The sequence below is a fragment of the Lissotriton vulgaris genome, chromosome 4_1, assembly GCF_964263255.1.
Source record: "Lissotriton vulgaris chromosome 4_1, aLisVul1.2, whole genome shotgun sequence".
Taxonomy (NCBI): domain Eukaryota; kingdom Metazoa; phylum Chordata; class Amphibia; order Caudata; family Salamandridae; genus Lissotriton; species Lissotriton vulgaris.
Window position 1 is genome coordinate 1801326050 of NC_141691.1, and position 21589 is coordinate 1801347638.

The following is a 21589-nucleotide window of genomic DNA, read 5'->3' on the forward strand; positions in this document are numbered from 1 at the left end:
TGACCCAACCTTTTATCTACGAGGGGTGCTGCCCTGTTCCAAACACACTAAATATGCAATGAGATTAATAGACTTGGCCCATGTTCTAACAAAAAGACAAAGAGTGATGATTTGGAGATTGCCTTCAGATATCCATTGAAAGCCTGGTTGTGGGACCTCTGCAAGTAGGCCACCACTGAGGTAAAGGTAGGGCTAGGAAAAACAACTGTCAAATGAGGGTCTAGGGGACTAAATTTATCGACCTGCCAAGCTCATACCCCTTAGGAACTATACTACAACAACAAAAGAACCTTGAAGGTCTGAAAAGTTGAGCAAAAGAAGTAGCCACAACGAAGTGTTACACACCACAGTCTCGACTAACGGTGAGAAACCATCAGATGTAAAGAAGTCCTATCAGCCCACCCATGTGGCGGTACATCGTCATCTAGGACCTTGTCAACAGGTTCTTATATGGCCAGACCCATAGATAGTGGCTTGGCACCAATAGATCCTGGTTCTGAAAAAAGATGTGTCCTCACCGATAGTGATGCTGATAGGGTGCAGTGCTCAAAAAAATTATACGTGATAGTGATTAAAATGACGGTCGAGGTAAAAAAGTATGTTTATTGGTATCTATGAAGACGTCAATGTAAAAACAGTGTGATGACAGTGTGAAAATATCACTGTACAGTAAGCATGTGAAATCTAGGCCAACATGTTTCTGCCGTTATGGTATCGGTTTACCGGCATTCTTCAGGGCCAGGCTGAATTATTAGCTACTGCAACATCAACCATAGTCAGTGTGAAAAATAATAATTGAATGAAGAAAGCATAATTTTTGCAAAAGTGAAGATAGTGTGGCCAAATAGACCACCCTACCGTATCCTCGTGAGTATGTGGATAACGAGGAATTCTTTCCTGTAAACATCAAGGAAAAAATGGTATCAACATTGAAACAAACTAGATTTTGAAAAATGTGATGTGACCTCAAATCATGGCATATCCATTCACTCGAAAAGCCAGTCAATTCTGTGATGGCCGAATTGTATCCTATACAAAACCGTCATATACAGTTAATCTGTGTAAAATATGAAAATTGAATCTCATGTACACTTACCCAGCTTTGTGTGGGAAGTAAGCCTCACCTCACCCGGCAACGGCTCGGATACTGAGGCCCCGCTCTATTGGACACATGGAGAGGGACAGTTTTAGAACATGATGACTGTCACTACCTCAATATGTTCTAAGGTATGTTATAAGAAAGGAAGGGAAACTTGGTTGTTCAAAAAAAGCCCATGAGGTCACAGGACACGATGCGCTGCACTAAGGGGCTGCATCACATTTGAAATTTTCGTTATTACATCATAATTATTGGTTTTGAAAAAGCCCAAAACTATGAATTCCAAGGGCAACTTGGCAGTCTGTGAATTATAATAAGCACTTATATTTATGGTGTTTTTTATCAAAAGTTGGTTTGCAGGTCCCCAACCTCGCGCTTACATGAATGCCTAGTTTCAGTGGTTAGACATAGCCAAAGGAGTGCTTTGGAAAGAGACTAGGGCATCTAGCGAGTGAAAACCACAAACGGGTTCCCAGCGTCCTTACCTGTCCGTCGGTACCTCCAGAAGTGTTCCTGAACTGAAGGGGAGGTGCCGACGGACAGAAGGAGACGCATATTTATACCCCAGTTAATTGACGTACTAATCGCCGATAATGAGCACCTGCGGAGATGACGTCCGTAACTTATGCGGAACGTCCACTCGAAACTTGGCATAAAGCGGCTCCGATCCGAGCATGCGCCTCTCTCTACTCACTATGTTGTGCAGCCAGCCGCTGTCACTAACTCGCGCATGCGCGGACAAACGCGGTGCCGTTTCTAAACCACTGCCTCGAAAGGGGATTCCCCGCTATCGCGGAAGTGTCAAATGTTAGACTTGATGCTCAAATATATAGCTTTGCACCTGCATATTAGTGAAGTACTGGCCCAGATCGCTACTTCCGTGATTATAGATGTAATCATTTCACGAGTGTTGTCATACTTTCGATGCATTGCGAATAGGGGAGTGGATCCTTGAATAGAGTCTAAGACCTACAAACATCACAATTGACATCCCCCCCTCTGTGTGCCCGAAGTTAGGAGATTATATCAAGCCATTATGTGAAATGAAAGAAAGGGGAGAAACAAATGCCATGAGTGCATTTAATATGTTAACATCAACACAATTACAAGACCTTTAGAGGTTCATACCGGTCGTCCAACGAGGAACCTCCCTGTTTCAAATTCCTAATATCAAGCAGCCTACTCAATATCGTGTAGTATAGGAAAAACACATGTCTGTATTGTGAAAACTCGTATTATGAACTGGAAAATACTATTGGGTGAGATGTGTCTGATTCTAAAAGTGAGATGTAAGCTCTCAGATAGAAACCCAAGGTATATTGTTGTTCAGCCCCTGAACATCTGTCCTGAGTTTGAATATCCAGCGTTGTTCCTTGATGAACAAAAATCGTGACACATCTGTTACGTGAGGGGGAATGAACGGTTGTTCCAGCACTACCCACTTGAGTTTGTCTGCTTTATGTTTAAGTTCCAAGAAGTGATTCGTTAAGCGAGTGGATTGTTTGTTACACCGAATGGTGCTTTTATGCTCGCTTATACGGAGCTTAATTTTCCTTGTGGTGTGGCCAATATATACAAGCTTGTACGGGCATGTGATCATGTAGATCAGTTTTTCTGAATTACAATTGGTGTGGGTATTCAAGCGCCAGGGTCTGTTGGTCCCTATATCTATTGTCAGAGTTTTGCATGTCTGTGAACAGACATGGATAATGACCGCGTACCGGTTCTGTATTCCAAAGAGTATTGGTGATTTCTCTTTGATGGTATCTGGGTCTGGTATGGACAAGATTGTCTCTGATACTCGGGCCTCTTTTAAAGGCAAACAGTGGGCGCGGAACATCTCCCGATACTGTGTTCAATATTTTCCAATGTTTCAGGACAATTTTCTTCACCCCATTGGAAAGTGTATTAAAAGTATGTACCATGGTCATACGATCTGTGGATGTTTGTCTGCTCTTGTGTTCAATAAGCGCTTCTCGGTTGTTATTGGACGCTCTTTTACAGGCACGTCTCACCAAATGGTTCGGATAATGTCGTTCCCTTAACTGCATTGATAAATCTCTTGCATGTTGTTGGAATAAGGTCTTGGCGCTTGAATACCCACACCAATTGTAATTCAGAAAAACTGATCTACATGATCACATGCCCATGCAAGCTTGTATATATTGGCCACACCACAAGGAAGATTAAGCTCCGTATAAGCGAGCATAAAAGCACCATTCGGTGTAACAAACAATCCACTCGCTTAACGAATCACTTCTTGGAACTTAAACATAAAGCAGACAAACTCAAGTGGGTAGTGCTGGAACAACCATTCATTCCCCCTCACGTAACAGATGTGTCACGATTTTTGTTCATCAAGGAACAACGCTGGATATTCAAACTCAGGACAGATGTTCAGGGGCTGAACGACAATATACCTTGGGTTTCTATCTGAGAGCTTACATCTCACTTTTAGAATCAGACGCATCTCACCCAATAGTATTTTCCAGTTCATGATACGAGTTTTCACAATACAGACATTTGTTTTTCCTATACTACACGATATTGAGTAGGCTGCTTGATATTAGGAATTTGAAACAGGGAGGTTCCTCGTTGGATGAGCGGTATGAACCTCTAAAGGTCTTGTAATTGTGTTGATGTTAACATATTAAATGCACTCATGGCATTTGTTTCTCCCCTTTCTTTCATTTCACATAATGGCTTGATATAATCTACTAACTTCGGGCACACGGAGGGGGGGGATGTCAATTGTGATGTTTGTAGGTCTTAGACTCTATTCAAGGATCCACTCCACTATTCGCAATGCATCGAAAGTATGACAACACTCGTGAAATGATTACATCTATAATCACGGAAGTAGCGATCTGGGCCAGTACTTCACTAATATGCAGGTGCGAAGCTATATATTTGAGCATCAAGTCTAACATTTGACACTTCCGCGATAGCGGGGAATCCCCTTTCGAGGCAGTGTTTTAGAAACGGCACCGCATTTGTCCGCGCATGCGTGAGTTAGTGACAGCGGCTGGCTGCACAACATAGTGAGTAGAGAGAGGCGCATGCTCGGATCGGAGCCGCTTTATGCCAAGTTTCGATTGGACGTTCCGCATAAGTTACGGACGTCATCTCCGCAGGTGCCCATTATCGGCGATTAGTACGTCAATTAACTGGGGTATAAATACGCGTCTCCTACCGTCCGCGGCACCTCCCCTTCGGTTCAGGAACACTTATGGAGGTACCGACGGACAGGTAAGGACGCTGGGAACCCGTTTGTGGTTTTCACTCGCTAGATGCCCTAGTTTCTTTCTAAAGCACTCCTTTGGCTATGTCTAACCACTGAAACTAGGCATTCATGTAAGCGCGAGGTTGGGGACCTGCAAACCAACTTTTGATAAAAAACACCATAAATATAAGTGCTTATTATAATTCACAGACTGCCAAGTTGCCCTTGGAATTCATAGTTTTGGGCTTTTTCAAAACCAATAATTATGATGTAATAACGAAAATTTCAAATGTGATGCAGCCCCTTAGTGCAGCGCATCTTGTCCTGTGACCTCATGGGCTTTTTTTGAACAACCACGTTTCCCTTCCTTTCTTATAACATAACCTTAGAACATATTGAGGTAGTGACAGTCATCATGTTCTAAAACTGTCCCTCTCCATGTGTCCAATAGAGCGGGCCTCTGTATCCGAGCCGTTGCCGGGTGAGGTGAGGCTTACTTCCCACACAAAGCTGGGTAAGTGTACATGAGATTCAATTTTCATATTTTACACAGATTAACTGTATATGACGGTTTTGTATAGGATACAATTCGGCCGTCACAGAATTGACTGGCTTTTCGAGTGAATGGATATGCCATGATTTGAGTTCACATCACATTTTTCAAAATCTAGTTTGTTTCAATGTTGATACAATTTTTTCCTTGATGTTTACAGGAAAGAATTCCTCGTTATCCACATACTCACGAGGATACGGTAGGGTGGTCTATTTGGCCACACCATCTTCACTTTTGCAAAAATTATGCTTTCTTCATTCAATTATTATTTTTCACACTGACTATGGTGGATGTTGCAGTAGCTAATAATTCAGCCTGGCCCTGAAGAATGCCGGTAAACCGATACCATAACGGCAGAAACATGTTGGCCTAGATTTCACATGCTTACTGTACAGTGATATTTTCACACTGTCATCACACTGTTTTTACACTGACGTCTTGGTAGATACCAATAAACATACTTTTTTACCTCGACCGTCATTTTAATCACTATCACGTATAATTTTTTTGAGCACTGCACCCTATCAGCATCACTATCGGTGAGGACACATCTTTTTTCAGAATCAGGATCTATTGGTGCCAAGCCACTATCTATGGGTCTGGCCATATAAGAACCTGTTGACAAGGTCCTAGATGACGATTTACCGCCACATGGGTGGGCTGATAGGACTTCTTTACATCTGATGGTTTCTCACCGTTAGTCGAGACTGTGGTGTGTAACACTTCGTTGTGGCTACTTCTTTTGCTCAACTTTTCAGACCTTCAAGCTTCTTTGTTGTTGTAGTAAAGGGCTAGCCCTTTGCACAATCAAACTCACTGGTCAGCCGTGTGACACATGCGACACTTATCTGAAAAAATAGACTGTTAAAACAGATGAGTGACGTAAGCCCTCTTAGAGGGATTCTTACCATCCTTTAGTTTCAAGCTTCAAGTTTATTTTTATTTGTTTGATTAATTAAAATCTTACAAAAAAGCAGATAAAACTTCACCAATTTTTAAAAATATAAAACAATCGTTTTTTTCAATTATTTTCCAGAGAGTTAAATATATATCATACACATATAATTATCTAATAGTCTGTCCTTTACAATTAAAAAAAAACTGTTTTATATAAAATCCATATTCCCATAGTCAGTTATTTAGTCAAACGATAGCCTCCAATTTTTTCTGTACAACACAAAGGAATACCATCACAAATACCATCCTTTAGGTGTAGTATACATAAATCTGCTAAATGAAGATGATATCGATGACAGAGATGGTTAAAACAACACCCAAATACCATCTCAGCCTGTTGAACTCAAGGGTTAATACTGTGAAAAGTCAACACTAACAGGACACAAACTTGGCATGTGGGTTGTGAGAGAACCACACATTTCACCCAGTTTCTGGTTGAGGAATAGAGGATTTGTGAACTATTTATTATATTGTTCAGCCAAGTAACCCATATCCACTATGGGGTAAAAGAAACGAGTGGCAGACCCCTACAAAGGGCAAGTAGTTTTGTACAATGAGTTCTACTTCACATGTGTTGACCATTTCTTACATCGGGGAGAGGAGTCGGCCTAACGTCTAGGACGGTCAACCGCAAATCTGGAGAGCTGGGTTTGAGTCTCGGCGCTGAACATCCTGTGATTTTGGGCAAATCACTTAATTTCCCAGTGCCTAACAAAAATGAATGTGTCCTCATGTAATGCAACTGGTGCTATGTAAAGCTCTCTAATACATGATTCGGGTCCAGTTTGCGCTATATAAAATTATGTAAAAAATAAATAAATACAAAGTCTGTCACTAATATTCATTGACAAATCCTACTAAAGAGCCACTAGGAAGAACAATGATGTGTTGCACAAGGTTATTCACCACTCATATTAGTTAGCAATTATACCTTGATGTACAACATTAGTCTTGACCCCAGCACAATGACCTTTATAAGCTACCCTACTCACATGATCACATTCCCTTGAAATTGCAAATTCAAACTGTAGTGTGCCAGAGCTAAAGCCTACTATGTGTCCTATAATATTTTTTTTTGATTGGATACTGCATTTGAACCTATTTTTTTCTACAGGAATTAAATGTGCCTTGCTAAAACTAGTAATCTATACTAAATGTTCCTAAAAGAATCTAGTGTTGTTTACACTGTGGCATCTGTGGGGATGAATGGTAATGTATTTTAGTAGGGAACTGTGAGAAATTGGGTTGTTAGTTGAGTGGGGTGTTAACCTTGCTCAAGCAACAGCCACAAACCCTGTCAGGGTGAACCATAAAAATTACGTATTTAACCTGTGCTTAACCTTCTGGTTTGGCACGAAGCAGGCAGGCTGAACTTAGAAGTAATGTGTAAACTATTTATGCAGCACACAAACAGCAACAAAGTGAAAACACAGCACAAAATCCCCCACCAATTTAGAACATTTAGGAAAGTAAATGTCAATAAATTATTAAACACCAGTAGAAATGGAGTTATGACATTTTAAAGTATGTGGAGAAATGATTGCCTAAAAATCAAAGCACCAACTGCAAGCATCTAGTTGAACGAGACAGGATCAAAGTCAAAAGATATGGCCGACTGCGACGAGCACATATCGAATAGAGGATTTTTCTTTTTAGTTCTTATTATTAACCATGAAACATATGCTTTCAGAAAAACATTGCAATATACACAGTGGTGATTCAGTGTATACAGATACATGTCAGCATTCACATTGCGAAATCTCACTAGAATAGAGGATTTTTAATAACAATTTCATAGATACCAGACATAAATGCAAATCAAAAGTTAGCACTTAACTTAAATGGAACGAGGGATCCCAATATTATGCTATGGTGCGGGTAGGCCTCACTGTAGTGAAAAACTAATTTAGAATATTTTCATTACCACGACATGTAAAACTTAAAAGTTCATGCCCAGCCTTTTAATTATAATGCACACTGCCGTCTGTGTTGCCTAGGGCCTACTTTAGGGGTGACTTCTACGTAATACAAGGGGAGTTTAAGGATTGACAAGGAGGTTATATTGCCAAGTCGAATTGGTAGTTTAAAACTGCATTCAGGCTACAACGTCAGGCCTCGGACATATTTGAAGAAGATACTTAAGTGGGTGGCACAATAAGTGCTGGGTACATTGTATACAACTCAACAAGGGGCTTACAAATACATTAACTATTCCAATCAGGCTGAAGCCACTTTAACCATGTTTAGAGAGAGAGAGAGCACAAGCACGTTAGCAATGGTTAGCATTGCTAAAGTGCACAGATTCCTAACGCCAGCAAAAACTAACTCCAGCAAAAAGTGGAAGGAAAAGGCAAAACGATTGGGAAAGCTCAACCTAAGGCTGAGATGTAAGATCCTAATCTTCATAAATGTGCCTTACTCCTTATAGGACCCAGTGGCTCCAAGTGGAGGAGCTAGTCAGATATGGGGCTGTTTCCAGGATCTTCAAAATATTTAATTGTAGATGTTTGACATCTTGGACGGTAAGGTTGAATTTATATTTAAAACATTTAGGGCCAGATGTAGGAAGGCAAATACCGGTCGGTAATGGCCGATTTCGGCCGTTACCGACCAGTATTTGGAGTTTGGGATGTAGGGGCATGTCAAAATACAGATTCGGTAATTTTACCGAATCAGTATTTTTACTGAATCGGTAAAATACAGATTCAGTAAAGTAACCGAATTTGTATTTTGACTTGTAGGTAGCACTGTAATCAGTGCTACAGGGGTTTAAGAATTCGTTATTTACCACCAACTAGAAGTTGGTGGTAAATAATGAAAACCCTTTAAAAAGCATTTTTTTTTTGCTTTTTAAACAGTGCCTTGTTTCAGACATACATGCCCTAAGGGCATGTATGTCTGCAACATGTGCACCCATGCACAATTGAGGGGTGCAACAGGGTGTCAAAGTCACACCCTGCCACCCTTCAATGTTTCCCCCAATTACCGAATCAGTATTTACCGATTCGGTAAATAACATTCAAAACCTATGGGCCTCCAGGCCCATAGGAATGAATGGCAATTACCGAATCGGTAAATACCGATTCGGTAATTACCGATTCATACCGATTCGGTAATTAAATCGGTAAAATAACCTACATCCCGATTGCCAGTTCTTAAATACCGAATCGGTATGATTCGGTATTTACGAATCGGTAATCTGGGATTACCTACATCGGGCCCTTAGAACTTTAAGATCAATCAGCAATAGTAGCCTTAGAAACAGATTCCTGCAGGTATATAGGGCCACTTTTAAAACAATAAACCTGGATAGTCACAAAAAATTGCACCAATACAGAAGAACAGCCATGCTGATCCATGCCTTACCTTCCAGTTGGCCAGTCAAAGGCAGTTCTGTCTTTGTTGTGGATAGTACACAGGCGACTTGTTTGGATAACTGCTCTGACCCTCCCCCTCAGTGCTCTAATGACCTTAGGGAAGGCATAGCCATGTAATGTGGTGGCAGCCTTGGAATAAGTCAGCCATAGAATGTAGTACCGACTAGGCACTGTGGACGGTGAGGGTATCCGTGGGCAGAGGGAATACCCTGCTGCTTCTTTATTGACTGTCTGCAAGGTCCTAATTGGGAGAGAATTTGGAAGTTAGCTGCACTAAAGGCAGAGGGCAAAAGTGCTGAGATTAGTCGCAGTCTGAGTGGCCTCATTTGCTGGTACAATAAACCAATAACCCTGCTCCCTCCCACTGGCACTGTTGGTTTCCCTGCTCCCTTATGTGTGGGGCTCCCTCTGGATGGAGAGATTCTTGCAGTCTGGCCAGTCTTGGCTGTTCGCATCTGAACATTCCATTTATGGTGCTGATAATTATTTAAATCATCATATTATTACCTTCAATGTATTTTTGACATAGCAACACAACCTTATATTTGTAACAATGTAGGCTGATTGGTGGGTTTATGCTAAATGGTGAGTATTCCGGTACATTATCTCTTTTTTGATCGACATCATCAGGGACTCCAATGGACTAAGACCTTTCTTCATATTTGTAATATTGTGCATTATCAAACAAATCCGTATGCTAATAAATTCGAGATTCGCTCGTTGTATTACATTAAAATGCCGCTAACAGTCATTTTAAAGTAGTGTCTCTGGTGTGTCTTACAGGCTGAGGACTACGTCATTATATCTCACAACTTCACCCAACGGGTAGACATGGCGCACATCATTGACTGGAGGAGCAGATCCAAGCAGGTGCTCGATTACAACTCGAACATCAATGGAGACTGGAACTTTGACAACAACACAGACACACTGACCTATTTAGGTACCTTGAACCAGTTTATTTGTGAGCAAATTCCACTGACAAATATCTTACCTGCTATAGCAGCCCAAAACTATCCCCACTGCCTTTACACCACTGTAAAAGGTCCTTCTTGTGTTATATTCTAGAAACAGTAATCTCTTTAATTGACTATTAAGTGTACACGAGATTATACATTTTATTGTGGTGACATCTTTGCTGTACTGCGTTTAGGGCCATTTTGTTTGTTTGTGGTAATACACCAGTTTCTGATTGATTACATGAACTCTGCAGAAAGCTGCAATTATTCCTTGCATGGAAAGTGGGAAAAGTATTAGCACATAGTTTTTGCACTAAAATGATCCCCTTATAGTACAAAACGTATGCTTGACAGAAAGCACACACCCTTGCTCAGTGGTGCAGGACTGTGTTCATTGACGCAGGGCATCTTAAAGCTCACCAGCGCTGGAAAAGTGAGAAGATTTAGTAGATGAGGCGCTGTTCTACTCTCACTTACATGCAACGCATGCAGGAAAATGTAGTAAATCTGCCCCCTCTATGTTGCTCCTCTCAGTGAGCTGCACTGCTGATTCCTGCCTCATTAACATTAACGAGGCAAGCCACGTGGGTCTCGATGCTCATAATCTCTTTGGGGCATATTTACAAGGGCCATATCTCCGCTTTTTTGGCGTTCAAAGCCAAAAAAGCGGAGATAAAAATATCACCCTATTTGCAAGAGGGTGCTAACATGCATTAGCGCATGTTCGCACCCTTTTTTCCGACGCCTCCCTATGCATCACTAATGAGATGGAAAGTGGGCATCACTGGGCAGTACAACCTTGTAAATATCGCTGATGTGCACAGCGCGATATTTACAAGGTGGCCCGCGCATTTTAGCATACGTTAGTTTTGGGCGAAAACCGCTGTTTTTATCAAAAACTAACATCTGCTAAAATCATGACTAACCCATACCTAACATGGGGGGTAGATTCTTGTGTTACGACCACATGGTTGTATCAACAAGTATATCGCCATTTTGCAGGGAATATTGCTGGAAAACCAGCGATGTTCCCTGCAAAACTGTTATTACCCCGCTATCGCTGGAATTCATATCGCCATTGCGCTATGCATTGTAAATACAGCGCAAGCAAGGCGATAAATTCCAGCAATAGAAGCGCTCATAAATATTTATCGCCATCTGTTGTAAATATGCCCCTTTCTTCTTGGACTAATCGGCAGTGGTCCTTCCAGAAGTGATTTTTAGGCAGGACACGCAATGGGCCACAGATAAATCTGTAAAGGGAAATCGTGAAGACAGAGAGAAATGTGTGTGTATTTGTATATAGGTTTCCTTAATATGTATTTATCTATGCAGGTATATTTTAAGTTAAAATGCGGGCTCATGTGTTGCCTCAAACAACCTCTGCTTTGCAGTAATAGGTTGTTGGACATAATGTGTGTGGCAAGATGCACAGTCTGGGGCTTATATACAAGCCTGTTGTAATTTTTAACATGGGAAAAGTGACGTACGGTTGGCGCAAGGGCCTTGTAAGTAAGCCCCTCTCCTTTTTTCTGTGTTAGCTTGTGGCACAAAATTACATTCAACAAGTTTGGAGATGGGGCCTAATGGGCAGGCCAGGACAAATGGAGCTGGGCCACGTAAGTAAATGGAGGAGAAGTGTGGCTCAATGGTTAGAGCAGCAGACCCTGATGCAGAGGTTTAGCCCGGGACCAGCGTTCAATGCCCGCCTCGGCGGGTCTTGGGCTCAATTTCCGCGAACCTGATAATTCTCACCTCGGTGCCAATTCCAATCATGGGTCCCACTCTGCAACTCTGGGCAATAGCTTGCTTTATCTCCTCAATGGCCCCAACAACGCTAGGATGCCTGGCTTCACCTTGGGGGTGCCCAGGAGTGGGCACTTCACAGGGAAAAGCCAGGAAGGGTTCCACAGTGGTGTGTGTACAAGCGCCTGAGATACCCCTTTGTGGATCGATTTGGTGCGCTATACAGATACTACTACAAATGAATTAACATTTAGAAGCAAATTAAGAGTTTACTGTACCAGAAACATATCAACAATATTTATAAAAACATTACAAATTAATTCATTGCTTTAACACTTAAAATTAATATATTGTAGATAAAGCTGTCAATTAAGTATATATGCTACTATGATTCCAGTGAGGAACCTACACTGAGACATTTTAGCAAATAGACTTTGGTAAACAAATAAGAGAAAGTTCTAAAACTGTAGTGAGCTTCCTGATAAATTGATGATCCTTCGAGGAAAATCAGTAATTGGTACTTCTTGACAGTCCTAACGGATGCCACTATAAATGATGGGTGCCAATACTTTTTTTATTATTAAATCCAGGACGGAGGGACATTAGCAGGTTATGTGATCGATTGTCTCATCTTTATTGCTGAAAAGCCTCGATCTCCTTGTGGATAAGCAGTGTGTGTTCCAAGAACCCTAAAATTGAACAATAGGGGTACATGAGTCTGAATCTTAAGTACTTGATTTTCCTGGCTGCCTCTTAGCTGTATTATTGGTATTCCTGATTTGTAGAAAATGAGTATCAGTGTTGTACTCTAAGGGGCAGATTTATGAGGCCCTTGCGCCTCTTTGCGCCGCAATTGCGTCACTTTATTTGACGCAACGGCGGCGCAAACAATGCGCCCTATTTACAACGTGACACATCTAGGAGATGCGTAACGTTGTAAAACCCTGCGCCATAAGGAGGAGTTCCTGCGCAGAGGGGGGGCGTTCCTGCGCAGGAACGCCTCCTAAAAGTGGCTGAGTGAAATCTATAAGATTTCACTCAGTCACTTAGGCCAATGCTGCGTCAAAACCCTGTGCCTGCTTGAAGCAGGCGTAGATCTTGACGCAGCATTGTGAAGATGGGGCACCCCCGAGCCTTGCAGGAGCTGCGTCGCGCTTGCAACGCAACTCCAGCAATGCGCCACCTTTACGGCACAGATGCGTCACGCATCTGTGCCATTTTTGCCCCATGGTGCGCCGCATTGTAAATGCGGCGCACCATGGGTGGCGGAGCTGTGGCGCACTGTGGCGCACATTAACTGGCGCATCCCTGGGGATGCGCCAGTTAACATAAATCTGCCCCGGAGTGCTTATTGATCTGTAGCCTGGACAAGTCATTCGATCTGATATGGATCTTCACGGATTTCATATGAGCACCTTTTCTCTCTCAGCAGTTCATTCCTGTAAGGGCAGCTAATGGCGGAAGATTGTTTTCAGTAGCTAATAGACCCAGGTCTGGGGTGATTCCAGCACTTTCTTTTAATTCATGGATTAATTGCTTTTTGAGGGTGTTTCACTTGACTTAGTCACAATCATATACTTAGTTAATTATTGCTCCTATGTGCAAAATTGTCAACGAGGTTAAAGACCGTTCAAGCCATAATGTAGTATAGTGTAGAGTGGACAAGCGTAGGGGTAATAATGATTTTATCAGTCTGATACGGCGTGACATCTATAGATGTTAGTAAACCATTTTGATGATTTAGTTATGATACATGCTTTTCCTTTCTTGTCTGAAATATGGTCGGACAATGGTAGCTTAATATTGACGGTTTTTCCCAAATAGCTATATTTGTTCAATTTGTTTATTCTCTATTTTTAATAGATGCTGTTTGATAGTTTTGCTAAAGGTATCACTTTCATTTTCGCTAGGATTATTTTTCGGTCATTCTGTCATATATGTTCATGTAGCTTTAAGAGAAGAGTTTGCAAACCCGACAGAGATAACAATAAGGAGATTAAGCCGTCAAAATAGGTCACATAAGTGATAAGTTGCTCAATTAGTTGTGACAGTAAGCCTGCAACAAAATCTAGATACAACGATTAGTTGGCTATATTTAGGGAAAAACAAGGGGAGCAACGTAGTGTCGCTGTTTTAGGCCATTTGCAGCCATATTCATGAACTTGAATTGCGCTCACAAATGGCCAGATTCTGAGAATCTGGCCGTTTGCGAGTGCGATTTTTGCATTTGGGATTCATCATCCCAAATGCAAAAATCGCTATTTGCAAACTCGCATATTTGCGAGGAATTGGATTTAAGGAATCTCTAATAGAGATTCCTTAAATGCAATTCATCACCCTATTAGAAATTGCGAATTCGCAATATTTGGTCGCAATTTACCACGAAATCTGACTTCGTGGTAAATTGCGATAAACGTTTAAAAAGCACTTTTGTGCATTTTTTACTTTTGCATGTTGCACACACACATGTCCTCTGGACATGTGTGTGCGCAACACCTGTTCAAATGTACATTTGAGGGGTGCTACAGGGTGTCCTTTGGACACCCCTGGCACCCTTCAAATCGCAATCTTATTTGCGATTAGCAAATTGCTAATCGCAAATAAGGAATACTCCCCATTCATTCCAATGGGCCTTTTGGCCCATAGGAATGAATGGGGAGTTTTTCCTTATTTGCGATTAGCAATTTGCTAATCGCAAATAAGGAATCAGTAGGAATCGCAATAATTTTTGCTAATCCTACATGAATCCTGTTTTGCGAGTCCTTAATAGCGAATCGCTATAATTCGCTATTAGGGCCTCGCAAAACGGGAGATTGATGAATATGGCTGTTGATGTCATTTCAAACAAGCTTCATTGGGTAATGCTATCAAGAAATGTAGAAAGTATGAGAATTCCCCTTTTTATCCCAAAGCCTGCTCCGATTAACTTTGTCAATGCTCAGTTATAGTCTCTGGAGCACACATACAGTAGTAGCTTTTATTTTTTTGTTTAGCCCACTAACAGTTTAGAGGTGATAATATTGTTGATAGTGGAGCCGCCTGTTCGAAATCCAGATTGGATTGATTGAAGTCGTTTTTTTTGTTTTGGTTGGTCGTGCATAAAGTTTGTCCACAAACAAGAAGGGATATTAAGCGATAGTTCTTTGGGACCCTTTCTAGTGCATCAGGTATATTTGTTGGCCCCTTCCGTGGGGAAGGAATGAGCCCTGTTTAAAGTCCACACAAAAATAATCGGTAAAAGTGTAAACTACGTAGGACGGGATTGGTTTTTAAAACATCACTAGATATTCTATTTGGGTTTGCAGTTCATGAATCTCTGCCTTTTTTTGAACAGTAGCATGGCTTCTTTTGTGAAATGTCTAATGACATATTTAAGTAAACCCGCCAAGAGAATGAAATGTTTGCCTTATTTTTGCTAAGGTACCTATTCCAGCTTTCATTTTGAGGAAATATGTATTCCCTGTCTATGTGTCCTGGTTGCATAGCAACTCAGGGACCAGAACAATTTTGCGTTGTTTGCTTTGATAGCCTCAAGGCTTCTCTTGCATGTCCTCATTATATCTGCTGTTGTTCTCCTATAACAGGCCCACATGCATCAAGCATTTTTGGAGTCGCAAACGGTGCGATTCCTTAAAATCGGCCGTTTGCGATTCCAAAAATGCTTATTGGAATGCATCAAGCATTTTTTGAAATCGCAACATGTTTGCGATTTCCAAAAATGCGATTGCTTTTAGGAAATCGCAAATTTGCGATTTCCTAAAAGCAATGCATGAATACTTTTGAAATTGCGAATTCGCAATTAGAGGGACAAATTTACCGAGTAGTTGAACTACTCGGTAAATTTGCAAAAAGTGTAATTAACACAAAAAACGCATTTAAAAAGCATTCATGTTACGGACACACATGTCCTTAGGACATGTGTGTGTGCAACATGGTGCGAAAAATACATTTCAGGGGTGCAGGGGGGGTTCATTTGAACCGCCCTCACCACCCTTGAAATGCAATCAGGATTTGCGATTTTGAAATTGCGAATTCGCAATTCCTATTCATTCCTATGGGCCTTTTGGCCCATAGGAATGAATGGGAATTGCGAATTTGCAATTTCAAAATCGCATTTTGTATGCGATTCGGTAGAAATAGCGATTTCTACCGAATTGCATAAATATTTCAAAAATAATCATGCATAGGATTTTGCGACTTCTAAATTGCGAATCGCTTTTCATCGCAATTTAGAAGTCGCAAAAGCCGAGATTGATGCATGTGGGCCTATGTTCGATCGGGGAATCTTGCTGCAGTGCGCATGGGCTGATTTCTTTGCTCCCTGCAATGAACCTTTCCAAGCGCCTGAGGATTAAAGAGGAGTTAACATCATCTAAAATTTAAATTACAGTATAACCCATTTGTCTACACAGTAAAAACCCAAGTCAATTAGGTAAGGTTAAATGTGAGTTTATTACAAGTTCAAAGCCAAGACAAATCTCAAAAATATGTCATAGAAATACAGAATCACTACTAGCAAACCACATCGTCTAACATAGTTCAGCTTTAGCAACATGAAACAAACCCACAATTTGCCAATAGCAATACAAAACATGAGAAGCAAGATTTGATGATCACTATATGATTTGCGGTTCTCTAGCCTATTATGTATGAGGAAATTCAGATTTCTTAAACTAACTCGGTACTAAGCAGAACTATTAGGTCCAGTAGAAAGAGGAAGGTGTCAGCATTGTAGAACCCCAGTAGAGGTTCTCCAAAATGACAGATATTGAGTAGCAACAAAGCCACACAGCAGGGATATTTCAAAGAGGTATCTACCTCTCAAGGTCCAAGGTAAATCTGCCTAAACTAAAAATGTGACCACCTGTCAAACTCTACAGAAGATTCGAGAAACTTACATCATGCGTCACAGTAATTTCCCTTCCTCACAGTGAAACTTGTCCCCCTCCATTGCTACTCCAATCTCCTAGTCTCTACATCCGAAATGTCCTTGGATACCTCCTGTCTCCAGATATCACACATATGATAGTACTCCCTTTGTTCATGAACATTCCATGTCCTTGCCTGTGTCCTTCTTTAAGCCTTACAATCTCACAAACAGAATATTCCTTTCACTAACTTATGAATGCCTTGGGTCTGTACCTGCAAAGAAAAGAACATACAAAGCAAACCTCTTTCACGTTGACGTTAAATCCAAATGCTTATGCCCTCTGGTCAAGTTAACATAGCAAATTCCTCAATACAAAATTAGATGCAGGATTATTAATTCATATGTATGATTGTGAAATAAACTGTGGATGCTATTTAACCAATTGTATGAATAAATATGACTCAAAGTGTCCCTTAACCTGCACAAGCGTAAATATGTATGAGAACTACAATTGAATATTAGTATGAAGAAGACATAAGTAAACACACTCATGTAAATGTCTAGGTTATACAGCTAGGACACCATTCATCTCTGTCAAGTGCACCATTTTTTCGTTAATTATATTAAACACACATATTGGCTTCAACACCTTCGCCCATGACACCCTCATTGCAAGACTTCACAACTCTGAGCTACATGGAAGTGTCCTGAGATAACTTGCCTCCTTCCTCTCCGACAGAACCCAATAAGTCAGTGTCCCGCTGTACACCTCTGCACCCAAGAACCTCATCTACAGGGTCCCTTAAGGGTCATTGCTGAGCCATACCCTCTTTAAGCCCTTCCGTGCTCCCATCAGCCATTGGCCGATGGGAGCACTACCTCGCGGTTGCTGCCGTCTGCCAACGGCCGACGGATCCCCACCCACTCTTAAGAACGCCCACACCACGGCGGAAAAACCGCTGCGGTTAAGGCGCTAATGTCTACATGGTACCACTCACCCACATCATAAGATCCCACAGAATCAACTTTGTCTCCTACGCAGATGACATACAGCTCATTCTCTCTCTCACAAACAACAACCACACCACCAGGACCAACTTCACAACCTGCATGCCAAGTGTGGCAAACTGGATGAAACAGAACTGCCTAAAGCTCAACATTGACAAAACAGAAGTTCTACTTTTCGAGAACAAGAGCTCTCCATGGGACTCGTCCTGGTGGTCGACTTAACTGGGACCCATGCCTACCCAGACAGACCGCGCCAGAAACCTCAGAATCATCTTGGATAACAAATTCACAATGGCAAAACATGTGAATGCTATATCCTATTCCTGCTTCCTCATCCTAATTATGCTCTGTAACATATTCAAATGGCTCCCTACAAACACCAGACGCACGGTCACCCAGGCCCTCATCACCATCAGACTGGACTATGACAACAGTTGCTACACACGTATCTTGAACCTACTCATACAAAGACTCTAGACTGCCCAAAACACCACCACCAGACTCATCCTCGACATCCCCTGAAATGTGCACACCACACCCCAACTCATTAAGCTACACTGGCTACCCATCTAGAAGCACTGCCAATTCAAACTGCTCTTCCTCACCTCCAAAGCCATCCACAATGCCCGACTTGCCTTCCTCAGCCACCACCTTAACTTCCAAATTCAACTAGGCAACTGCGCTCAGACACACTCTACCTCGCACAGATATTACACAACCACAGAAGCAAAACAGGAGTATATTAATTTGTCCCACATCATCATCAAAACCTGGAACAACCTTCCTCATCACATCAGGACCTTGGCATCTCTACTCGGGAGCTACAATCGGCTAGCAAATCTGCTTCAGCACCTGGATAGCCCCTCAGGTGATAAGTGCATTATACAAATACTCATAAAATAGCATACATTGATCAAAGAGATTGATCATTCTGATGTTCTGAATCTTTTAATATGTGTGGGAATTTTGACTTAGTTGATTTTGATATAAGAATACCACTCGTTTCCAAGTCTGCCCTTCTGGTCCAGATTGTTTGTGGGATAATATCCATCGACCAAGTGGTTTGTGCAGTTTCACCTCGAGCATTTATTCTGTGAATACAACAAATGCTTGTAAAGTCACTACAATTTTTGTGTCATTTTCAGGAAATAATGTAATAGTTTCAAGATATTTTACCAGTTTAACCCCTTCCTTGCTGCCGTCGGCCATTGGCTGACGGCTGCACTATCTTCCCAGTGCTGCCGTCGGCCAATGGCCGACGCGGCCCCGCCCGTTTTGCGGAAGTGCCGCGCTGCGCGAAAATCGGGGCCGCAGGAAAGGGGTTACTGTGTCATGAAGTCCCTCCCAATTATAGTCTGGAATGAAATCTAGAATTGCGCATTCTGCCCAGATGCTGTCTGGAGATGCTTCATCTGTGGATTTGTAGTCCGATATTGCAAGAACAATTATTGCATTATTGCATACACTGGCAAGTAACCTCTGAAGTGAGTTAAGTTTGAAAATATGTTCTTCTTTTGTGACCAGTATCGCAATTCACTTTTAATTGCTGAATAGATGCAACCTCAATGTTTGATGTGGGTGGAATGATGTTCTGAATACCAGAGAGATTTCTAACAAAGGAAGCGAGTCCTTCAGCTGTTGTTTCAGCTAGATTTAAATGGTCAGTTGTTGAACTTCTGGTGTCCCTAGAGACCCGTTCACATCTAGGGATATTTATTAATAGGCCTTAGTGGCAGGGTGTAATGCAGTTTCCCGCAGCCCCTGTGTTGCAGGAGGGCCTTCAATACTTCAGAGGTACCAGACCTTTAGGGCGGTCTCAATCAGTCCACAGTCAATGAATATGTGTGATATTTGAGAGACTCAGGATCCCCTAATTACATTAGGATGAGGGTCCCCATCATTTTGCTTTAGGCCACTTCCTGATTGTTTAGATAAGCTTGCATGTAGTTAGTGGCCACCTTTAGTGTTCTTTGACCTGTAGCCATGCTATAACTTGATGTTAAATTTGGATCATCTGGATGTTTTGCTGCCCTATCCGCTAAATTTTGGTAACCTGATGGGGTTGAGTCATCATTAAGTTGAACTGTGTCGTTTTTGTTCTTGTTGCTTAAATATTGGAAAAAGTTTGATTAATTTGGAAGTGAGCTGGAATTTACATTTCTGATCAAGATTCTTTTAGATACAGGTGATTTTTATTCTATTTCTTCCATTTATTTTTAGGGGACACTTTTTGATATATAATTGAATTCCTTTACTTAGTGCCTCTGAGACAGAGTGGGGTGATGTATTGGTTATAGAGCTGTTTTTCCAGAGTGATTTGATTTGGTGTGAGTCATCCCTGTGTACTTCATCTGGGATTTGTGCGCAGTGGTATTTCTATGTTCATATCGAAATGTTCATAGAGTGATCCCAGGAACTGAATATACATATATTGGTACTGCCTAGTAAATGTGTGTAGATTCGATGACAGGTTTCGGGCATCATAGTTGTTTGGGTCCTGGATTGTGTTGAGTTAAGCTTTCCTGGAAGAAGTTTTAACAAATGAACTTTATCATCTAGTTGAGACAAATCATTGATGTGAGATTTCACGTTTTATAATGCCTCTGGAAATTCAGGCGAAGCTTGCTTTTCTGTCTTTTATTAAGACTATTTGATCGAATCATAAAGGTGATTACCTATGGTGTCCACTATCCTAGTCAATTGACAGTATTTGGTCTCATGGCTTGGAGAACTGATTAGAATAATGGGGTGTTGAATGTATTCAAGTTATTAGAAATAGACTTGACCTTGACTGGATTTTAGAGCTGGGGACTTGATTGTAGTCCATTCAGTCATAGACCCCCAACACCAAGTTTATTCTGCTAAAGAAACAGAGTTTTCAAAAGAACGTTGCTAGAGAATTGTAAGCTGATGGAAGAGTGGGGTCTTTTTTTTCACCATTACTGTCCTCGAGGAGGGGGTCAGACCGTGCATTGATCCACTATCCGACTTGCTGTCTAATATTTTAGGTCATTAGATATATGTTGGACTTGGCCCTTTTTGCAGGGCCATCCCTGAACTTTTTGCCTTCCTCCTGAATTTTTGTCTGACCTGTTTTTGTTGGTTTTATGACTCTGGGTACTTTTACTACTGCTGATCAGTGCTGAGGTGCATATGCTCTCCCTATTGTTAAATTGATGTATTGATTAGTGACTCCATGATTGGGTTATTTGATTTACTTGTCAGACCCTAGTACAGTGCACCCTGTGTGCCCAGGGATTGTAAATCAAATGCTGCTGGTGGGCTTGCAGCACTGGTTGTGCCACCCACAGGAGCCGCCTTTAAAAGTGTGTCTCAGGTCTGCCATAGCAGAGCCTGAAGGCAGTCTGTGACTGCAATGTTGACTTGGCAAGTGCACCCACTTGCCAGTCCCTAAACCTTCCCTTTTCTACATATTAGTCACCCCTAAGGTAGGCCCAAGGGCAGGGTGCATTGTGTGTAAAAGGTAGGACATGCCCCAATGTGTGTGGCATGTCCTGATTGTGAATTACAGCCATTTATGTTTTTGACTTTTGCAAGGCTACCTGTTCCCTATAGGGAAGAATGGGCAGTTTGATTATAACACCTTATAATCCTAACTGACTCATGGATGTATGTATGTATGTATGTAAGTGTGTTCTTGTATAGCGCTCGACTTACCCTAGGGCATCTCGACACTTGCATTGGGAACCCGTCCTGGCTTTTCCCTGTGAGATAACCCGTACTGGGCATCCCCAAGGTGAAAGCCAGGCATACCGCCGCGGGGGGGGGGGGCATTG

General features: G+C 41.7%; 1 protein-coding gene across 1 annotated transcript in view; it reads left to right on the forward strand.

The window, feature by feature from the left end:
- Positions 1–21589, forward strand: part of LOC147724578 (fibrocystin-L-like) — a 1433379-nt gene that overhangs the window by 1003881 nt on the left and 407909 nt on the right. Inside the window, exon 54 of the mRNA XM_086966122.1 lies at positions 9993–10152. Within this exon, the coding sequence (XP_086822248.1) occupies positions 9993–10152 (160 nt within the window). The remainder of the gene's footprint in view (positions 1–9992; positions 10153–21589) is intronic.